This window comes from Xenia sp. Carnegie-2017, unplaced genomic scaffold (assembly GCF_021976095.1).
Source record: "Xenia sp. Carnegie-2017 unplaced genomic scaffold, XeniaSp_v1 HiC_scaffold_24, whole genome shotgun sequence".
In the NCBI taxonomy this organism is placed as follows: Eukaryota; Metazoa; Cnidaria; class Anthozoa; order Malacalcyonacea; family Xeniidae; genus Xenia; species Xenia sp. Carnegie-2017.
The window spans coordinates 18,186,303-18,208,157 of record NW_025813487.1 but is presented as its reverse complement, the minus strand read 5'-3'; the positions used below and the strand labels follow the sequence as shown (position 1 = coordinate 18,208,157).

Here is a 21,855-nt window from a genome sequence, read left to right as displayed (position 1 = left end):
TTGAACCATTAACAGGAGCTAATAATGCACAACCCAATCATTATGAAGAGGCTGGAGAACTTAGAGAAAATGCTTATGAATCTGTTGGTAATCAATATGAAACAGTAAATAATCCATCAACAAGTGATGAAAATAAACCATCAACAAGTAAAGCACCACCACCTGTATATGCCTCGATCGATAGAGATAATAGAGAAGGAAATCCGGTTTGTTGTGGATCTTTGTCATTTATTATTTATAAATAGGATTTGTGCATTTATTTTGTTTTTGTTGGATTATGGTGATGATTTTGAATGCATCGTGGAGATTATGCAGGGTGTTTAAAAAAAACTGCTCATATTTGAAAACACCCGCGACATTTGGAATTTATACAATTCAGCAATACATGATCCCCAAAGACCTGTAAACGCAATTGAAAACAATGCATACGAATTGCTTCATTGAAACTTGATTTTATATTAGACGATTCTCTCTAATAAACGCTTTGACTCAAATAGTCGCACTCCACACATTGCTATTGTTAACAGTGGGTTATCATTGCGCTAAGAAACCGTATATTTAGTCTTGACTTTGTTTTTATTTGCTCACAATATGGTGATAGAGAATGATGTAAACGTCTTTCTATTTAACTCCTTGTGTCAATTGAAGAACCCTCCCCTTTTCCCTTTCTAGGCTGCTATTGCATTTATTTAACGTCCTGTGTTTATTAGGTCATTTACGATGTATAAAAAACCTATATATATTTTATCATCTTATGTATATATGAGAAAATATATCGTTTAACATTGAAAGTTTCTCCGGATTTTTATATATAATTTTATTGAGCTTTCGACTCGATGCTTCCTGCCTACAATCCGGCGAAACTTTCAATTTTGAACAAGAATTATGTCTGGATTACAAATCTTCAAGCTGATAAAATATATACATATACAATGACAATATATACGTATGTTTTTATTTAGTTATACAACTACCTTGACTTTAAAGATGAACCTAAAAGAAAGCCAGACAAAAATCGTCCTGCACCAACTGAATACGCCAGTATTGATATGAGTAAACTGGCACCTGTCGAGAAAAAAGACGACAAGAAAGGCGGTGACAAAGAAGGAGATGAGAAGAAGGAATAGTAAGTTTTATCTTTTGGAAAAGATCCTTTGTGGATCTTTTCCAAAAGATAAAACTTACTATTCCTTCTGTGAAGCTCGACGTCATTAATTGATGGTTGAAGAAAAAAGTAAAAGTAAAAATAGATTCATTTGTTGAATATTTTTTTAAAAAATGCCGAAAACATGCTTTTCTTTCTCTTATTATGGTAGTTTAATCTTATTATAAATTTCTTTTAGAACTGGCGATCGTCGTTATAGTAAAACAAGAGTACGTAAAGACTTACTACATTTATAAAGATTAACTTTGTTCTTCATTAGATAATCTAGATTTGATCTCTAAACACTATTAAAATGAATACTTTATGATTGTGTCTGTGTACATAATCTTTTGCCATGAACAAACTTGAATCTTGGCATCTATGCTACAGTTTGTGAATGTGTATTTTACTTGCCTTTATAAGGCAACAACATTACACACTGACTTTAACGCAGCATTTTGAATAGAATATTGTTTTAATCGTAGTTTTACTTTTATTATTTTAATTATCATGGTTAAACCATTTAAACTTTTATTTACATAGAAATGAAGTGTAGAAATTAGATAGAAAAATCAAGCAATGTCAAGGAGTGTGATGGAAAACTCTTTAAATTACTTCTTTACGATTGAATCATTTCATATGCATAAGTGTAAGGGATGTTTACGAATAAAACAATTTCGTGATCATTATTATTTTGCTTCTTTATTTTCGTGTCTACTGTAGATGTGAGATTTGACCTACCCCCAAAGACAAGCTAACATTGAGTGGCTTTGTTTCAGCAAGCTTGGGCGGTAATAGAAATTTTTTAATTAAAAAATTTCTAGGAAGACAGCATACTGCAATTTAAAACAATTTAGTGAACAAAATTTTAACGTGTGAGTCATTGCACAATGGATAGTGCTGTCCTTGCTTCGTGTAAACAATGCTTCAATTCCATAAACTTCAATGGTAGTTTTCAGCAAGCAAACATCTCAATTATGCTCATCAGTGGACAATATTCACAGCCGTTCCATCAATTGCAGAAATGTTTGGTATTTGTGACCAATAACAAAAACTTCAATTCTGTGCATCTATGTTTTTTCCACAAGTGATTTAATTTTGATGTAGCAATATCCAATTGATAAATTTAGGTTCAGTAATATCTCCACCTGGATGGTCAAAGATTTGTATTTTTACCTGGATCTTCTCACAATATAACTTGGAGATTTGATGTTACCTCATCCATAATTGCACGTGTTTGGTCCTTTATCCCTCGCGGTGCTACTGCTGCTCAACGACTTGTAACGTTAACTGGTAATGGTGAACCGCGATATGATTCATCACCTTTAACATTTCACGTTTTTGAACCTGAAACTCTGATGTTAAAGAATGTTGATCAAACAGTAGTGTTTACACATTTACTATCGTAGCGAATACTGCTGACACACAAAGAAAGTAAATGTTTATATTGCCTGTAAGTTTTCATTTTGGCGTTTTTTCTCTGATGAGTAGTCTGCCGAAATGCATAGTGTCTTTCAGCTTTAAAAACAGTTCTTTTAGAATTGTTGGTTTAGCGTTCTGGTTTTAAACAGTTCTTTTAAGAACTATTACGTTATTATTTTAACGATTCACCATGGTATTTGCTCTTTTTTAAACAATTTTAACTTCTAATATACCCGATTAAAAAGAGCAAAGTCGTCTGACGTCATCCATGTACAGTCCTTTGCTAAACAAAAGTTTGCAGTCCAACCATCTGAATTGAAGTTGCTTGGGTTGAAGTGGTAAAAGTTGAAGTGCTACTGAAGTGAAATTTTCATATTTCGTTTTTTGATACAAACGTTTTCTCTGTATTTTACTGATCATTTTGAGCCATCGCCCACTGAATTTAGTCGATGGGAACGCATCGAACTTTGCGTTCAAACATGGCATATTTGCTTGTTTTGATGCGAATTTGACTTTGAGTGCGTGACGTCATTTAAAGGACGGAAGTTCAATTTTAAAGCTCTCAGTATATAAAATTATATACGAACAAGCATATTTCCACCTGGAATTTTACATATTTTATAACTTCTCTTCGCAAAATTGCGTATATTTAGTGACAAATGAGCAACACGCATAGGTAAGCAACATTTACAATCGATTAGAGTTTTATAAACTTCTTGAATTAACTTATATTTCTCAAAAAACTGGGTGCCGCATCCTTGACGAAGTTTGCGGTTTTAACACACACGCAATGTTATCAGAAACTAACTGTAACGCGCTTATTTCCCATCATCCAATGTATACTACTTTTATAAACTTCTGGATTAGACTTATCATTCTTATCATATGGGTGTCGCATCCTTGACGTAGTCTGTGGTTTTAAAACCCATGCAATATTATCACAACGCACATAATATAAGGAGAATAGTTTTTTATTAAGTTAGTCAAACGTAACGATACACCGCAAGTTAAAATATGGCGAGTAGGCAAAATTCTGCAAAAAATCGTCGAGGAGGACAATATTGTGTTGCTGGTTGGCCCAACGGAAAAAGTTGTACAAACAACAACACACAGAGGGTGTCTCAGTACATCGTTTCCCCATGAATGACAAGGAGAGGCTGAGTAAATGGACAAAATTTGTTAGGAGACATAGGCCAAAATTCGTTCCTCAGCAGTACTCTGTGCTATGTTCAATGCATTTCGCAGATTCTGCATTCACCGTGAACGCAACAGTTGCAAAATCGCTAAACATGAGACGACAATTGTGCTCTGATGCTGTTCCAACCATAGACTCTGTAAAAGGCATTTCAATCCAAGGTGATAAGAGCAATCGCGACCGCAGAGTTGTAAGTACAAAATTATACAAGTTAAATTACACAAGTTTGTATGCACAACCTGGAAATGCATGCAAATGTGTCTTATTATCTTCAACAGGTGTTGCGTGAAGTAACACGAAGTGTAAAAGATGTTGAACCCGCTGTTAAACATACTGATGATGAAGGGAATTCTGACGAGTGTAACACGACAGAAAGCGTTGATAGTGAACCAGTTAGAGAGGATTCACCAGAACCGCTGCCAAAACAAGAGCAAGTTGAAATGTGCAGTAGATGCGACATACTTGCCAAAAAAGTTACAAAACTACAAAAGAAACTCAGTTGGTTAAAAAAATCAAAAAAAAGGCTGAGCGACAGTTTAATCATGGTACGTATTTACTTCTTGAAATAGGTGGTAAATAAATGTATTGAGAATAAGGTGCTTTGTATAAAATTTATTTATTTTTTTTTTTTGAAATAACAGGCTCTTTACGAAATAGTCAGAACTTGACCCGTTGGTGTAAATACATTTTATACAACGTTTGTCATCGACCATTGGAAATTTACGCACTGTTAGCTATTCTACGTTTTAGGAAAGTGATGATTCCCATACTGAAAGTGAGGGTTCTCAATCCAGTAATGAGCCAAATGAATTTTTTAATATCGGCGATGTCCAGGATATTATTGGTAATTCTGACATTACCGATATGGATTGGCAATATGAAGACGAACCGTTTTCATCACAAGACGAAGCTGAAGATTCCCAGTCGAAAAACACTGTTAGGTGAGTTACAGCATAAATGTCGTAGAAAACGAAGCTCAACTTGTATGAATATGTGCTTAATTCTGTTTAGCATGGAACCTGGTACCCTGCCATGTGACGAACCCAAATTCATTGTCTTTTATGGCATGCTCATATCACTGTTCAGCATATTTTGCTTCAATTGCAAAAGTCCAAATCCTCAGCTGGAAATCAAAAAGAAAGGTTCACTGGCTGTTGTAACTCAATGTTGTTCTATTTGTGGACCAACTAGAAATTTTCAATGGAACAGTCACCCATATGTATTTGGAAGGTATTTGTGACCGATAACAAAAACTTCAATTCTGTGCATCTATGTTTTTTCCACAAATGATTTAATTTTGATGTAGCAATATCCAATTGATAATTTTAGGTTCAATAATATCTCCACCTGGATGGTCAAAGACTTGTATTTTTACCTGGATTTTCTCACAATATAACTTGGAGATTTAATGTGACCTCATCCATAATTGCACGTGTTTGGTCCTTTATCCCTCGTGGTGCTACTGCTGCTCAACGACGTGTAACGATAACTGGTAATGGTGAACCGCGATATGATTCATCACCTTTAACATTTCAAGTTTTTGAACCTGAAACTCTGATGTTAAAGAATGTCAATCAAACAGTGGTGTTTACACATTTGCTATCGTAGCTAATACTGCTGACACACAACGAAAGTAAATGTGTACATTGCCTGTAAATTTTTTATTTTTGCGTTTTTTCTCTGATGAGTAGTCTGCCGAAATGCATAGTGTCTTTCAGCTTTAAAAACAATTCTTTAGAATTGTTGGGTTGGTGTTCTGGTTTTAAACAGTTCTTTTAAGAACTATTACGTTATTATTTTAACGATTCACCATGGTATTTGCTCTTTTTTTTAAACAATTTTAACTTCTAATATACCCGATTAAAAAGAGCAAAGTCGTCTGACGTCATCCATGTACAGTCCTTTGCTAAACAAAAGTTTGCAGTCCAACCATCTGAATTGAAGTTGCTTGGGTTGAAGTGGTAAAAGTTAAAGGACAACTTGGTTATTTGTCATTTGATTCACTGTTTTACGAAATCAAAAATTTCTCAGTGATGCATGCCCCCTGGGACTCGTCAAGAACATTCTCAATCTAGCCACGTTTGGTATTTTCAGCTAAAAACTGCAGGATAAGATCATTTGTAAGAAAGATAGGGTAAGCAGGGGGGTGGATCAAGCTTTCCCAGGGCCCCTGGTGATTCCAAAGTCTCCCCCCCATCTGGAATTCTTTGTAGACAAAGTATAAGAAATTTTTAGTTGTGCATTAAAATTATGAAAATTACTAAGAATATTTCAGCAAAAGCGATTTATACAGAAGTTATTCTTCACAATGATTTTCTTACAAAATCCACTTGTGGATGCACATCGTCTTCAAGAGCATTGTGATCAACTACGAAATGGATATTGGCACAGCGTGTCGAAGCATGCTTTCACAATTTATACATTCATCTAAAAGCACCATTAAGTCATATGTAAGGATAAAATTACAGAATAAAGATTGTGTGGCTGGTATTCTGTTTTTAAAACAACTCTGGGTAATTTGCGTGGCGTGTCATGAGAGAGGTTTTGATAAAATATGATCGCTCTGTTACATATGACAGCGTTTTAGGGGCGTTTACATTCTTTTCATTACTTATATAAATATTTGCACAACATGAGAACCGGAAATAATTTTGAAAATAGGAAAATTAGCTGGTTTCTTTAAGAAATACGTGAAGATTTTTCACCAGCTTACTTACTTCAGTATTGTTTAAGGTAAAGTGAATCATTTAAAATGTTATCAAATATTGTTCGACAAGATTATTTGTAAATAATTTCATTGACATTTCACGGAATTTCCTGTGGAATTAAGACGTTTTCTGAGACGTATCATAATAGAAAGTTCTTTAGTACTTCCGCAAAGTACAAAACAAAAAATCTTGTTTTACTGGCAACAACAGAGGATTTTTGCCGTGAATTTACACTAAAAATACAATGTTTTCCATCGAAAATTATGGAAGTTTTACTGATGCTCTTGTTTTCACCAAAGTTGCTTGACTATGTATACTTTCTATTTAATAGATAATGATCTTGAATGTATTGATCAATAGTTAGGCCGATACAGACTGAACAATGTTGTTTTTAATTTGACTTATTTACAGATAGTTTAACAGTAAATATAAGTCGTTGTAGATACTTCTGTTGCATTTTCATCTCTTTTAACTTCATGATTTTAGTTGATTTCTGTGTATTTAGCATTTGTCGTTCGATTTTTTGCCATAACCTTTAAATTTGCTTAACAACTGCTTCTCCGAATTCGGTAATTTTTTATTGATTTTAGTAAGTTTTGGACCTTGGCTTGGTAATTTACTTTCAGAAAGTCTGGTCACGGTGAGGCACACTGATTAAATACATCTATTTTATTCAATGTATTTTGGTTCAATGATCACCACTCAGCATTCCAGTTCTATCATTTCAATAAAAATACGCCAGTGAATTACCATAGTGAATATATTGAGTGAATATATGCACAGAAATATGAAATACGCCCATCAAAACTGCATAATCAACAACGACATCACGTACGTTAAACTGTAGTGACGTACATAACGTGCGTACATTACTCATCTAGATTCATGAATTAGCAATAGAGGAAATAGCCAATCCTATACTTACTCAAACGCGCTACTTAAACTTACGCACTTAACTTTATAATCACGTAAAACTACTCAAATTTCAAGTACATTATCCGCTGTGTAATAACTGCACCTTCTTTAACCAAATATATAAAAAGCCTGTAAATAAATTCTAACACATAGAATACTCACGACTGTTGTAAATAACTTCTTTGCTAGTGAATAAAATAATCACAAAATTTAATAGCGTTCTAGTACATTGAACTCACGTTCAGAGCTCATACGAAAGACTTATATAACGCTAAACGTTAAACGTTGCGAAGCAGGAAATTGGGTCTTTCTGAAATTCTCACAGAAGAAAACCAAATTACATGGGTATGTTACGTTTTGCTGTATTTTTAGTGGAATAACGTACTTGTACTTGTTGAGCTCTACCTGTAGAGCGGCGGACTAGTATCCCGAAGGTGCGAGTTCAAATCTCGTCCAAGTCACATGTTTTTCATGTGAATATTAAAAAACCGTGTTTAGATAAATATATTACATTTATTCTCTGATGATGGCTTTGGAATAATAAAGGCATGTTTACATGGGAATAGGGTAATCATACTTGCAAGGCTATATTTTTGTGTAGGGTGACTCTACCATTGACAGATCTGTGTATTACTATTAATGACAGCAACATCAGCATGTTGTAGACTTGATTGCAGAGGAAACATTTTGGCTTCCTTGAAACATATTTATAAATATCCATAACTCAGTCTAAGACCTCTGAAAATTGTTTCAAATTCATTTTCATTATATTATATTCACATTGAGTGGTTTTTTTTCAATGAAGACTTAACATTCATAGAATAAAAATCTTCTTTGCCATCTCGAAAACTTCCTTGTAGATGGTGGATGGGCTCTAGTTTTATTGTTTGTCTCTGTAGAGTCATGTAGCACATTTTGTGTATAATTTTATGCTTTGGAAGCAATTTATTTTCCATGATATGCAAATATTTTGAGTAGATATGATGTGAACATAGCCCTACTGAAAGGGATTACCTTATTGCAAACATTTTTATGGTTTATGAAATAAAAACATAACACAACTGTTGTGGTAACCTTATCAATTTGATATGGAAACCTTAACCCTCAGGGTTACCCTAGCACACATGTAAATGCTACATATAAAGCAATTTCACGTTGGGTAACTTGCTTGCTAATGTAACCCTTCTGGTAGGGTTACCCTACCTCCATGGGCCTAACAATCACTATATTTTATCATGAATCATACTGTAAACATTTGCCCATAAGCCTTGAACTTATATAATTTTGTATTCCCTCTTTCTTGGGCTTATTTATGTGGATGGAATGCTTAGATTATATTGTATGGCAGTCATCAGCACAGTATACACAACACAGCCTTTATTGACAATAGTATGAAAATTCAACTGACTAAACATTAAAACATAGTAGAAGTATGCGTAAACAGTTTACAACTACATTAATTCTTATCCTGTAGTAAATTTATGCTTGTGGGCTTTTCTGTGGACCGAGTTGAAAACTAAACTAACTTTGAGTTGCCATAGCTACAAACAGTTAGTAAAAGGTAAAAATTCATTCGAAACTAAAGCATTTTAGTTGAAAAGAGAAGAATTTCTGTTAACTGTTACTTAAAAATTACACAAAATTACTTTCCTACACAGCTAACTGTCTTTTCCTAAAGCTCATTTTGCTAAAACAATGTCAATCCTCATATATAACCAATGTTTCTTTTGTAGTTTGTGTATCGTCTTTAATAGAATAGTTAAATGATTTAAATTTCAAGTTTATTCTGTTAAGAACATTAGGAAAGTTAGCCCGCAAATTTGGTTGTGCTATGTAAATTTCAGATCATTGTCATTGTTCATTTTTTTGAAATCTATTGTTTTTACAGCTAGTGAACTCATAAATAATTTGCATGGCAGAACTAAAGATTTGCCACTTCTCACTTACGATAATTGTAATGTGAGGTTTAAATGTAGTCAATGATTCATAATCTTTAGGAAACAATATTTATGTTTGTCTTATGCTTTCCCAATCAAGTCAAGAAAGAAAGATGTTTACCGTGTTTTCCCAGGCTTATGCAAACTGAGGAGACCTTTTGGAGAACTTGAGAGTTGATCAGTGCAAAGCAGGTTTTGCACCTACTTGAGTATTCTTACAAAGATCTCTGAGGTTTGCTTTGCATAAGATTTTCAAGGTTTGCGTTTTAATTTTCCACAAAGTGCATTAATGAATGGTTCACAAAATCTCTGATTGATTGAGGTTGAGCTAAGATCAGTTTACCCAGGCTAATGCAAACTCAGCCTTTGACCAATCAGCGCACATGTTTTACTGTTTTTATTTTATAAAGCAAATTAAAACACAAAAAATATATTGCAATGATAAAGATATTTCTGTGGTTGAATTAATGGAGCATATTGCTACGCAAAATATTACCCATTTACGAGCAAAAATTACTATTTATTTTGATGCACCATGTTTAGTTCTCTGCACCAGAGATGGGCAGCAGCGCCGGCTATTTTTACCAGTTCAGAATTGACGAGCTGGAGCTGAAGAATCAGAATTTTCACAGTACTAGCCATGTTAACTCATGATTTTATTTTCAAAGATCATAAGCATTAAAATTCATCATTTAATTTTTTAGTGAAAATGGTAAAGACAAATTTAGTATTTTCGACTGTTACATTGATCACATTTCTTGGTCTTGCCAAAGGTATTTAACTTCAAATATCCATTTCTTTTTTTTTACTTAAATGATTTTTGATGTATTTTTAGTTGTTGTAGTAATATTTAATTAGTTTATTTTTTATTCACAATTTTTTTATAGAACCTGATTTAAAAACATCAGTTACTTTTGTTATGTTAGTAGAAGATGTATTTTTTCCTTAAACTATCTTTTTATCAGTCATAGATATTAGCTAAATTTCAATTTCAGGACCAATAACATCTCCACCTGATGGTCAAAGATTTGTATTTTTACCTGGATCTTCTCACAATATAACTTGGACATTAAATGTTACTGGAAACATTAATGCGTGGCTTTGGAGTTTTACACCTCGTGGTTCATCTTCCCCTCAACAAATTGCATATATATTTTCTAATAGTGACCTACCCCAATATTATACATCACCTTCAACATTTGAAGTTTTTAAACCTGGAACTTTGTGGCTGAAGAATATTAATGAAAGTTACAATGGTGAATTTACATTTAGAATTATAACTACTCCTTGTACTTCATCAAAAGTAAATGTTTATATTGCTGGTAAGTTTAAATTATTTCAATCTTTCTTGTATTGTATGTATTGTTCTGAGTATTTAATGAGGGAAACTTGGTCTGAAAATATTGCCGAAGAAACGTTTATAACTGTTATTGTGTCGTTGCAAACTTCTTTTTCGGTGTTGGACCTTTAGGACATTTTGACAATGCTTCTGCAACTCATGCAATTGTAACAATAAGCAGCAATAATGGAGACCCAAAATATGATACATCAGTCCTTAAGTCATTTGGTTTAATTTTGAAGTTTTTAAACCTGCAACTCTAATGTTAAAGAATGTTACTCAAAGTTACATTGGTGTTTATAAATTTACCTAACTCCTAATCCTATTGACTTACCTGTAATGTGTCTTTTGCAAGTAAGTTGTATTTATTATTTTTAACTTAGCAGCAGGGTTATTCAAGCCTTTCATGTAATCTGAGTAGCTGTAGCATCGGGCGTAATTATACGATATATGACCGCAGTCTGGAATCCTATAGCTGAATACCTGAGCTGTTGAGCGAAGACAAATGCTAAAACTTGTTTTATGTTGTTTTAATTTAAAAAGAAAATTTTAAGGCGTCGTTTGATTTGAATAATCTATGTTAAAGTGCTTGTATCACAGATTTTACTACATTTAAGTATAGGACAAAAAATTTGTTATTGATACCACTTTCGACGTTTTGATACTACTTTCGACTTTTGTGGTATAAAATTTGATATCAAATGATCAACTGGTAATATCACTATTGTGTCTCGCCGAACAAAGAACAGTCTATCCACGCTTACAGATGCTGATGTTAAAAGCCTGATTCTGAAATTGCCCAAAACAGATGTAACCAAAGAAAAAGATATTCCACCAGAAAGATCTGCCAAAGATAACGGAAACAAGACGAAAGAAATTGAAAAGTGCATCGAACCTAATGATAAAGAACCAAAATTTCGCGCGCGCGTTGTTAATGTCGAGACATTTGTTTTAACGTTACCCAGCATAGACAAAATTGTTTCAGAAAAGTTAGACATCGACGATAATGCAAGTAAACTCGACCAAATCCTCACTCGTCTACGTATTTTAGAAGAAAAATCGAAAAACGATGATAACAAAAAAGCCGTCCTTCTAGTCGACAACACGAAAATGGCAGCCGAGATTGACCATTTGAAATTTTCTATTGGCATGCTAAGAGAAGACAACAATCGGATCTTGTCTCTCCTTAATAACAATCAAAATGCTTGGATAGATGTCAGTTGTAAGAATAAACCCAAGACCAATCAACAAAAACCAATAACTAATCCTCTACCTCTAGTAAATAGATTTGGAAATCTCCACGATAAATCCCACAAAGAAAGTCACGTAGCTCCGACAGTTAGCACACCGTCAATGGAAGTATGCCTCACTCAGTCAACTCAGTCCCAACTGAATGCTTACCGCTGTAAGCAGAAGGAAAAGTTTTCAATAATAAAAATTGACGTTGACTTCTTCAGCAAGTTTTATATCCTCTTCAATGATCAACGCTTTTCCTCATGACCTGTATCAACAATAGGTGTAACTACACGTTCATGAAAAAACAAAAGATAAAATTTGCTGATTCCTTAACTGTTTTCTTTGGACAAAAGAGAGAGTTGAATATTGATTCAAGCCTGCTGTCCACAATTAAGAAAGTTACTAAAGTTTTTGTCTCCACAAAAGAAGAAATGGCTAAAATGCAAAGACAAGATCAACACTTACAAAACCAGACTCTGGATAGTCTCGTGATACTCTCGTCAACGATAAAATATTCTTGAAGGTGTTGTTGAATTCTTCATGCTGTTCAGTGACCTCTTTGACGTCACATTAAAAAGCACCATGCTCTTAGTTTTGTTCTCAATATTTATTGAAGCGTTGTTCTTCTGTTGGAGCCTAATGAATACAGAGTACTTGGCACGTCCAAAAAGAGACCTCTCTGTTTCGTTTGTAGATAAAAACAATTTGCTTAAATTAATAATTTCTTTGGAAATCCATTTGAAAGAATTATTGACTCTTTCTCTTCACATGTTGAAGATACACAATCATGTGCCTTACTAAGAGTAGCCAATTTAACTTTACCTTTTAAATTTGAGAAAATCTTCTTGACAACTGGCGAAAAACTATTTTTGTAGTGTGTTTTCTTCATTGCTTACAATTTTTCGAAGCTTTCATCCAACTCATCAGCCAAAATCACCTTGTCGTCTTTAAAAGAAATACAAGTAATGTTGAATATCGTTCTTTTTCCTTGAGCCCATGTCGTGGCTTTTCAACTCTTTTCAGACTCCAAGTCATCATAATTCAAATGGCAGCACATGTTATGAAAAACACTATTTGGTATGATCTTGCATGTTGTTCAATAGTCAGCTGGCTTCAATAATGTCTTCAGTATTTGTTTTGGTGTCTTGTCTCCACTATTTCTATATTGAAATGTTTTTGTTATACCTGTTTACTTATATATGTTCTGCTCCTCGTTTTACTCTGTTTATTTTTTTCAACGAATGTCCTTATTTGACTTTGCCACAAACTTTCGCAAGTGAAATCAGCCAATGAAGTTCTTTTATCACTTTTTTATACTTCCACTGTCTGAACTTTCGTTAATTTCAATGAATGGCAATCTTCTTTTTGCCACACCAAGTACACGGTCAGAAGCATAGCGATGGTTTCTATGAATTTTGCGACTAGTCTTACAATGAAGATGGCAAAGGTCACTTACCAATCTCATGCAGCATTTTTAACTGCGTTCGATATTAACCACTCTAGACTTTGCATTTCTTGCTCTTTTAATCCACTTGATTTCAGACGTTTCAACATCCACTTGACAAACAGCATACATGTATGTAATGACAGGTCATTTGTGGCTACAAGAATCTTCACCAAGTTCTTTTACAAGATGTATATCGATCAATAATTTGTGATGCACTCCTACCAAAAATGTGTTTGAACAGCAAATGTATAGTCCAACTTATGATTTCCCATTGTTTACTTGCTTACAAGTTAAAGCATTAATAAGTTCATACCTACCGACCTTTGACAACGCACCATTGCCTGATATGCACTCCTTTGTCGAACGGTTAGAGGACTTAATCAATTTGTTTTACTGTGTCTTAAATTTCTAAAACAGTTATTTTCGGAATTTTCAGGTTAATGCTCTAATTCTAAAACAGTTCTTTTCCGAACTCTTGATTTTTTCTTGATTTTTTCTTTGTTTTCTTTTGTTAGTTTTTTTCTTCTCCGTTTTATTTAGGGTTTCGTGGTTTTTATTTGGTTTCAGTGCATTCACCATTGCATTTGCTTTCTTTAAAGCGATATTCAAATTTGTCACCACGATAAAGTCTCTGTTTTAATTATTATTGGATTGTTAAGCGTAAACTATCAGCATCGTTTTCCATAGTTAACATGATTTTTAACTAAGCCTAAACAAACGCTTATAAAGAAACTCTACATTTTCTATCCATCTCCCCAGCATGGTGGAAAATGCAGAGTTAAAAAATTTCTCAATTGTAAACAAACTCTCAGTACTCCGCACTCCACATTTTCCACAATGCCATAAAAATAAGACAACTATGAGCTATTGGTTTGTTTTGTCATGAAAATGTGTTCTTATACATAACATGTTGGTTGAATTTGAGAAAGGAAATTTCGTGTTTACGATTCAAATTTCGACCAAAATAGAGAATATCTTTGTACTTCACTCGGATCGGCTGCAATTCACCTATAGTCAATAAAACTTGTCAAAGTTATGTAAAATGTTGCTTTCCTAAATTCCTAATGATTGTTCCTGAATTCCAAATAACTTGATTTTATTTATCAATTACTTTTCACCTTATATTCATTTTCTTTTTTTTTAATATTGACTGAAAATTTTCTGTTTTTGTTTTCAGCTAAACCAAACGTGATAATTAATTGTTCAACTCCTCTGGTTGTGAATGAAGGTGATAATGTATCATGTGTATGTATAGGTGAAGGAGGTAACCCTCCTGCTAATGTCACATGGTTTGATAAAGATAACAACATAATTGGTGATGTTGGAGTTGTAAGTAAGACATTAGTAATCACTAATGTTACATTGAATGATGGCGGAAATTACAGATGTAAAGCACAAAGTTATAATGATCCACGTTTTAGAGATGAAAAATCTCTTGAAGTAACAGTGAAAGCTACTTGTAAGTTTGTAAGACAGCATTTCAGATCTCATTATAAACGTTTGTGTAGAATATTGAATTTAATTTTATTCTTTACAGATCCACCACAACAAACCAATATCACCATCAGTCCAATGTCAGTAAAAAAAGGTCAAAATGTGACAATAACCTGTGAATCAGATGGTTATCCTGAACCAACCTACACTATTTATCATAATGGTGCAGTTATCAGTAATAAAAAGACATACATCATTAATTCTCTCAACTTCAGTAATGCTGGTTCATATCGTTGTGAAGCAACAAATAAGCTGGGAAATGATTTTTCTGATGTTAACAATCTTATTATCATCAAAGGTAAAATTATCAACTGGTAACTGTCACGAATTTTTCGCGTTTGTTTACGTTTCAAACGTCACGTTTGTCAGACGAAACGTCGAGTTTCATCTTGTAAGCGTTACGTTTGTTCAAATCGCGGATTTCTAAGTTTGAATCAGCTCTTTCATATATTATATGATCAATTATCAAACTTTGCAAATCGCCTAAGGTATACAGATGTAATTTTCAGTTGCTACAGCATTTTATCATTGTAAAATCGTATAAACATGTTAATCACATGACCAAAACCTGTTCAATTTGTTCCTCAAACGTTAAACTTTCCTAAGCATACATTACGTTCCTAATTTGAAACCCGACGTTTCGCCTGACAAACGTGACGTTTGAAACGTGAACAAACGCGAAAAATTCGGGGCAGTTACCATTTGAACACAAATGATAATAAAATCTTACTTCATCAATTTTTGAGATAGATGAGTTTCACTCTTTCATTTGATTTGTTCTTTTTGGTCAATTATTATCATTTTTTTCGATAGATATTTCTGTCATTCAGCATTCTGTCAGCATTTTCATCTCTTTGACATTATAATTTGAGTTGATTTTCAATAAATGTGTTAACATATGAATCTCCAACATCATTTTTCCTTTCAAAATATTCATCTACTGATTGCAACACGAAAGGTAACTTATTTAGAATGCTTTAAAATCATGTTTATGTTTAAAATACTATTAGCTCTTTCTGTTCAATTTGCATGCGCTACCTGAGATGCTAAAAATCCTTAAAAGAAAATTTAAGCAAATCGCTCTTTTATAGCAAACTTTAGCTCTAGCCACACAATGCAATTAACATCTCGACCTTTGCCTTAGACTTAATGGAAATGTTCAATTCAATCTATCCAATGCTCAATCAAAATGCTCCAATCTTGTTATCATATGTATTTTAGTATTGTATGCAGATAAACTCTTTTGATTTCTTTCCATGTTTTTAAGTTCTATGCTTCTTCTCTAGACAACGTTCTTTGTGATGACCAAAAAGAGAGAATAAAACAGTACAAAACAGAATGGTACATTATTTTAATAACTTTAACATCTGGAATTATCGTTGGAATTTTGGTTTCTATTGTTTTTCAATATCGCCGACATTTGTTTTGTAAAAAACGTGAGCAATTTCAATCTCCATCTGAAGTTAGGATAAATTCTGTTGATACAACTTATCAAGGATTGGATTTATCAAAAATGAATAAAGAAGATAATTATCAATCATTGAGACCAAAGGACGACACAATTGATAAAACTTATCAAGAACTGGACATATCGAAAATGAATATAGAAGATAATAACTATGAATCTTTGCAAAAAAATGATGAATCGGAGTACGTGATAGCCGACGAAAGAACAAATTATGAGAACAGTAATTTTTTATTCTAAACATGTGTTTATAAACATTTTCCATGTTGTAAAGTCGCAACAGTGCTTTTACGAACATTTACATTTTCTAATAAGATTTGAATTTTGCATCTTTTCCTCCCTTTGGAGCTGCCAATACTTTATGACTTCCAGAAGGAAGCCATTTTTGGATGAGAAAATACACTGGTCATTCTGACTCATTTTTTTGATTACAGTGTATGGTAATACTGTTTTTGAATAAGTATTTTCTATCTATCTTACTGTACACCTGCCTTCCTGACTTGTTTCCTGTTTATACCAAATTGTTTAGAACAGGATCACGAAAAGGCCCTGAAAAAGCACGAAATCTTATTTTCGATGAACCTAAATCGTAAATTTCAAAATTTGTCTTTGATTAGGGAATGCCTTGAGACCTCAGAGAAGACCATAGTTGGATAGTTAAGAACACCTTTAGTGATCTACTATGGAGCGCCAATCGTAACAAAATTGTTTACAGTTTATATGGTCTCATTGTTAATACAGGGCTAGTGGGTTGTTCGACAACACAAAGAGAGCCTCAAAAATGCGGGGACCTTTAGAAAATTTACCGTCTTAATACTTGAAATATAAACAAATGTACTGGAGAATCCCAACGCAATCGCAATGCTCAGCCTCAAAGCATGGAGTTAACGTTAACGATATTTCATTCTCGATTTGAATGCTAAAACAACAAGAGCAATAACTTTAACTTTATAATACATTTACATTCAAAGGCCTAAAGATGTTTTTCTTGATATTTTAGTCAGCAGTTATTATAGAGCATTCGCAAAGAATGACAAAAACGATCTTTGCCTTTCAGTGCCATTCCTAGTGTCCTAGTTTGTCGCGGCGCCCCCTCCCAAGTAGAAATTTCCCAAAAATAATAAATATTCTATTTGGACATAAGATATACATTATTTCACGAACAATTTGTAATATTATGTTTTATTCGTTCATATTTACGCTTTTATTAGGTGGTTCGTAATCGTAATACAGCAAAATCTCAAGATTTGTTATGTAACCTAGCAACCGCCTTTTCGCACATTGCATACTCGCGCGATTCTCCACGTATTCCGCCCATCTTCAGAGGGCGGAACATACAATATAATTCTATATAAGAAGTTTTGAATTCTGGTTGGCTAAGGGACTTGACGCATGCTCAAATCTGCTGTTTTATAGTCGAACTCCGCTATTTTAAATTGGCGGAGGTTGTAATTATTCGACCTTTTAATACGAGTACAGCGATTAGTGATTATCAAATTACGTGTCATTGTCGGTATTAATTTTCCATTGTGTTTACTCTCAAATTGCTATTTTGTATTTGTGTATGACACAATGGCTTCAAGTGCGACTGCGATTTGCTCAACTGATGTTGATTTAGTAAATAGCTTATTAGCTAAACCGTTCTCTGCTCGATCGTCGGTCGAACAGAATGTTATCGTTCATGAACGGCCTACTCCTGATTTAACTATCCAAAATAAGGGAAGAGCATTTCAGAGAGATTGGTATGAGGCGAAGGACTGGCTGTGTGGCAGTACAACCTTGCAGAAAGTGTTTTGTTGGCCATGTCTAATGTTTTCCCAAAACATCGCCATCGTGGACTAAGAATGGCTACAACGATATGCGGAGTATTATGTCTGATGCTAAGAAGCATGAAAATCTAAATCGCATTTGACTGCATTTAAGACATGGAAAACGTATGGAGCTAGTGAACGAATTGATTGTCTTATGTCCCTCGCTAGAAGAAATGAGATTCAGCGTCACAATGAGGAGGTAAGACAAAATCGAGAAATTTTAAAACTGTTACTGAGGCCGTGCTGTATTTGTCAAAGCAAGAGTTGCCATTTAGAGGTCACAATGAGTCCGAAGGTAGCTTGAACAAAGGTAATTATAGAGAGTTGCTCGAATGTTTTGCTAAGTTTGATTCTGTATTTGAGCGTCGACTGCACAGTAGACTAGCAGAATCTGATATAGTTGGTGACAGAAGATTTACTGGAGTCTCCCCAGAAATTCAAAATGGTCTTATCAGCTGTCTTGATTCAATTATTGAAGATGAAATCAGAAAGGAAATAAATGATTGCACATTTATGAGTATTCAGGTTGATGAAGCATCTGATGTCTCCACCAAAGAGCAGCTAAGTGTTATTGCTCGGTTTGACAAAGCAAGTGAAATTATGGAGAGGCAATTAGGATTTGTGGATGTAAGTATGAACAGAAATGCCACAGCAATATCACAAGTTGTCAAAGATAAACTTGGTGAGTATTCTAATATAAAAGAAAACTGGTTTTACAAACATATGATGGTGCTTCTGTCATGTCTGGCCATATCAATGGTGTTCAAGCATTGGTCGACAAGAGTATCCTTTTGCTCATTTTGTTCATTGTGCAGCTCATAGATTGAACCTGGTCCTATGCCAGTCAGCCTCATCAATTTCTCCTGTTAAAATCTTTTTTATTAATATAGCTACATTCAGCACATTTACAAGCAATGCCCCAAAAAGAAAAGCTTTTCTCACATCTAACAACCTTGAGTTTCCTGCCCCTGGTGAAACAAGATGGTATTATCGCTCTAGATTAATCAATGTATTGCACAAAACTATGAAAACTTTTAGATATTTTTGAGGGGGTACTTGAACAACCAGCTGGGTGGGATGATGAGTCATTAAGTAAAATAAGTGGCTTACTGCATTATCTTGATAGCTTTCTCTTTTGTTTTCTAGTGTGTGTTTTTTACAGGATTTTAGAACAGTCCACAATTTTGTATTCCATTCTTCAAAATAGGGAAACCCATTTTAACTATGGCATAAGCAAGATTGACAATTTCAAGCAGTTTATTGTGTCACTTCGCACAGATCAAGCTTTCACCGAGTTTTACCAAACTGCACTAGAAAAAGTAGGCCCACCAGCAACCAGAGCAGATAGTAGATACAATTACAAACAGCTTTATTTTGAGATTATTGATTCCATTAAAGGCATGTTAAGTGAACGATTTCAAGATATTAATCAGTTCGAGTTTTAGACCTTGTAAATCCTAAACTATTTACTACATGGAAGGGCATAGTTCCACAGGAGAAGATCAATCTTCTCAAAGATAAGTATAGTCCTCTTTTGACATCCAAACTTTGGAGAGTCAACTTTCCTTCATTTACAACGACAAGGACTTTCACAAAGAGTGCAGTAATGAGGTTCTTAAATACATCTTCAAATTTAATCTCCAGTCGAGTTTAGGTCAAGTGGTAAATTTGTTAAAATTGAATGGTGTGTTGGCAGTGGCAAGTGCTTCAGTAGAGAGGTCGTTTTCTTGCTTAAAAGGGTAAAAGCTATTTAAGAAATAGAATGGGTCAAGGTCGGCTTAGCTCTTTGTGTAGAATATCTATTCACAAAGATATCATTGAAAAGAAAGAGGAATCAGAGGTGTTGCATAACGAGGTGGTTGAAAATTTGTAGAAAACCCAGGAGGCTGGCCTTTCTTTATAAATGATGAGTATAGTATGTTTTGATATTTGTTCGTATAATACATGGTACTTCATTGAGAAAATTAAGCATAACTTTAAAGAATAAAGCCATCCCTGTCTACTTGCCCCAATCTAAACAAGTTTAAACTAACAAGTAGAATGCTAAGAAAAATCTCTCTATGCACTTTAGAAGTGTCGTATACTATATTATTTTTGTGCTAATACAAATTTCTTCTGTTTATGCAGGGCAGTGATGAGTAAATTATGTTTTAGGGGACAATTGTCTCCTGCGTAACGTTTCTCTGAGCCACCTTTAGTACCTTTTAACTAGTTGCAGTTTCAACGATTGCCACATTAAGAATGCAGCTAACAAAATGGGTTTTATAAATTATTGTACAACAAATAATTCGCCCTCGAAATCGCAGGAAATGCTGTTTCCAAGGCTCTGGATTTCAAAATTTTCCGGGGAGCATGCCCCCGGACCCCCCTAGTGGGGTCGCGCCTCCGGCGCGAGATGGATTGGCGGGAGTGACTATTTTTCCTAGCTACGCCACTGAGTATCGGCTAAAGGCAGACATTCCATTTGTCATTTTTCTTTTATAAAATGAAGGTGGGGGAGATATTCATATATTCAGCACTGCCCTGCTGGGGCCGGTTACACAAAGCCTTGATAGCGCTACCCATTGGATAGCAAAAATTTTCAAATTTGTAAAAAAGGTGTTTATATTTTACTTACGACAAAGAAACTTCATAATCTTCGAAATAATATTTTATTTCAGACTTTTCAGTGATTGCTCAGTTCGAATTTTATCTTTTTTGCTTTTTAAAAGGTTTTATAAAAGTATGAAAAAATTGCTATCCAGGCTTCGTGCAACAGGCCCATGATATCTTTTGAAATTAAAATCGCCAACAAGAGAAAGTAGCAGGGAAGAGCTTAGTACATGAATATTCCCTCACAATTATTGTTCTAGTCTAGTTTCGCCCGTCTTGTCTTAGCTAGATGGGTTTCTGGGCATCCCCAACCCAAGAAACAGCTGTAAATATTTTTTTACTATAAAGTGGGTGTGCAACAGTTCCCTGAGAGTAAGAGAAAAATGAAATGCTCGCCATGTTGGATAAATTATGCATTGTAAATAAGGAAAATCCTTTGTAAAAATCATGCAACATGGCGGTTGTACTTGCACACCAAGAATTAGCACCGCATCCTTTGCAATCGGGTCTGGTTCAGTGGTCTGGTTATACGACCTTCTTCGGTCATTATGTTTTATAATTTATTATATATATCTATGGTTTTAATCCTAAAGATAACATGTATTATGAAATGTTACACAAAATAGTAAGAATACGAAAATGATCTTCATTGGCCTAACTGGATTTTATATAATTCTGACGATGAACAAAGAAATAAATATTTGCACACCATGTACCCGGAAATAATTTTAAAAGAGTAAAATTAGCTGGCTTATTCAAGAAATGTGTTAAGTCTCACACCGTTCAGTAAGGTAAATTGAATCATTTAATATGTTATCAAAAATTGACTCAGTCCATTTGTAAATAATTTTATTGACATTTCACGGAATTTCCTGTGCATTAAGAGTTGCCCGTTTTGTATCATAGTGGAAAGTACGTTAGTACTTCCGCAAAGTACAAAACGAAAAAATCTTGTTTTACTATATTGGCCATGATTTTACACTGAAAACATAATCAATGCTTTCCAATGAAAGTTTTAGAAGTTTATGCTCTAATGTTTCCTTCGATATTAATGGTTATGGGAAATTAAAAATATTCATAAAATCTGAAGGAATACATCATATATTTCTGTAGTAGTTTTGTGATTTTACTTAAGTTGCATCTTCACCGT

At 34.0% G+C, this 21,855-nt stretch overlaps 2 protein-coding genes and 2 long non-coding RNA genes across 12 annotated transcripts in view; all 4 read left to right on the top strand.

Annotated features, from left to right (window-relative positions):
* LOC124451692 (neural cell adhesion molecule 1-like) overlaps positions 1-21,855 on the top strand; it is a 60,979-nt gene that overhangs the window by 26,690 nt on the left and 12,434 nt on the right. Inside the window, exon 1 of one of the 6 annotated variants that reach the window (XM_047002303.1) lies at positions 6,410-6,494. The exons of 4 other annotated variants lie outside the window; for them this stretch is intronic. The gene's annotated coding sequence lies outside the window, so the exon portion shown is untranslated. Of the gene's footprint in view, positions 1-6,409; positions 6,495-21,005; positions 21,497-21,855 lie in introns of those variants that run through there. One more of the 6 variants, XM_047002302.1, reaches the window with a different exon arrangement.
* LOC124451748 lies at positions 805-1,628 on the top strand. 3 transcript variants are annotated; one of them, XR_006950650.1, is made up of 2 exons: positions 805-1,126; positions 1,344-1,628. It is a non-coding gene; the product is annotated as an uncharacterized LOC124451748 (long non-coding RNA). The 3 variants fall into 3 exon arrangements; XR_006950648.1 differs by lacking the exon at positions 805-1,126 and adding an exon at positions 1,185-1,240; XR_006950649.1 differs by lacking the exon at positions 805-1,126 and adding an exon at positions 1,191-1,234.
* LOC124451762 lies at positions 4,933-5,413 on the top strand. Its single transcript, XR_006950663.1, has 2 exons — positions 4,933-4,991; positions 5,091-5,413. It is a non-coding gene; the product is annotated as an uncharacterized LOC124451762 (long non-coding RNA).
* On the top strand, positions 7,568-16,730 carry LOC124451697 (carcinoembryonic antigen-related cell adhesion molecule 5-like). Of its 2 annotated transcripts, XM_047002311.1 has the most exons (6): positions 7,568-7,729; positions 10,026-10,094; positions 10,317-10,643; positions 14,521-14,802; positions 14,881-15,135; positions 16,124-16,730. In XM_047002311.1, the coding sequence occupies exons 1-6, from the start codon at positions 7,726-7,728 to the stop codon at positions 16,540-16,542; spliced, it is 1,356 nt and encodes a 451-aa protein (XP_046858267.1). In that variant the 5' UTR covers positions 7,568-7,725; the 3' UTR covers positions 16,543-16,730. The 2 variants fall into 2 exon arrangements, with proteins under 2 accessions (XP_046858267.1, XP_046858268.1); XM_047002312.1 differs by lacking the exon at positions 14,881-15,135.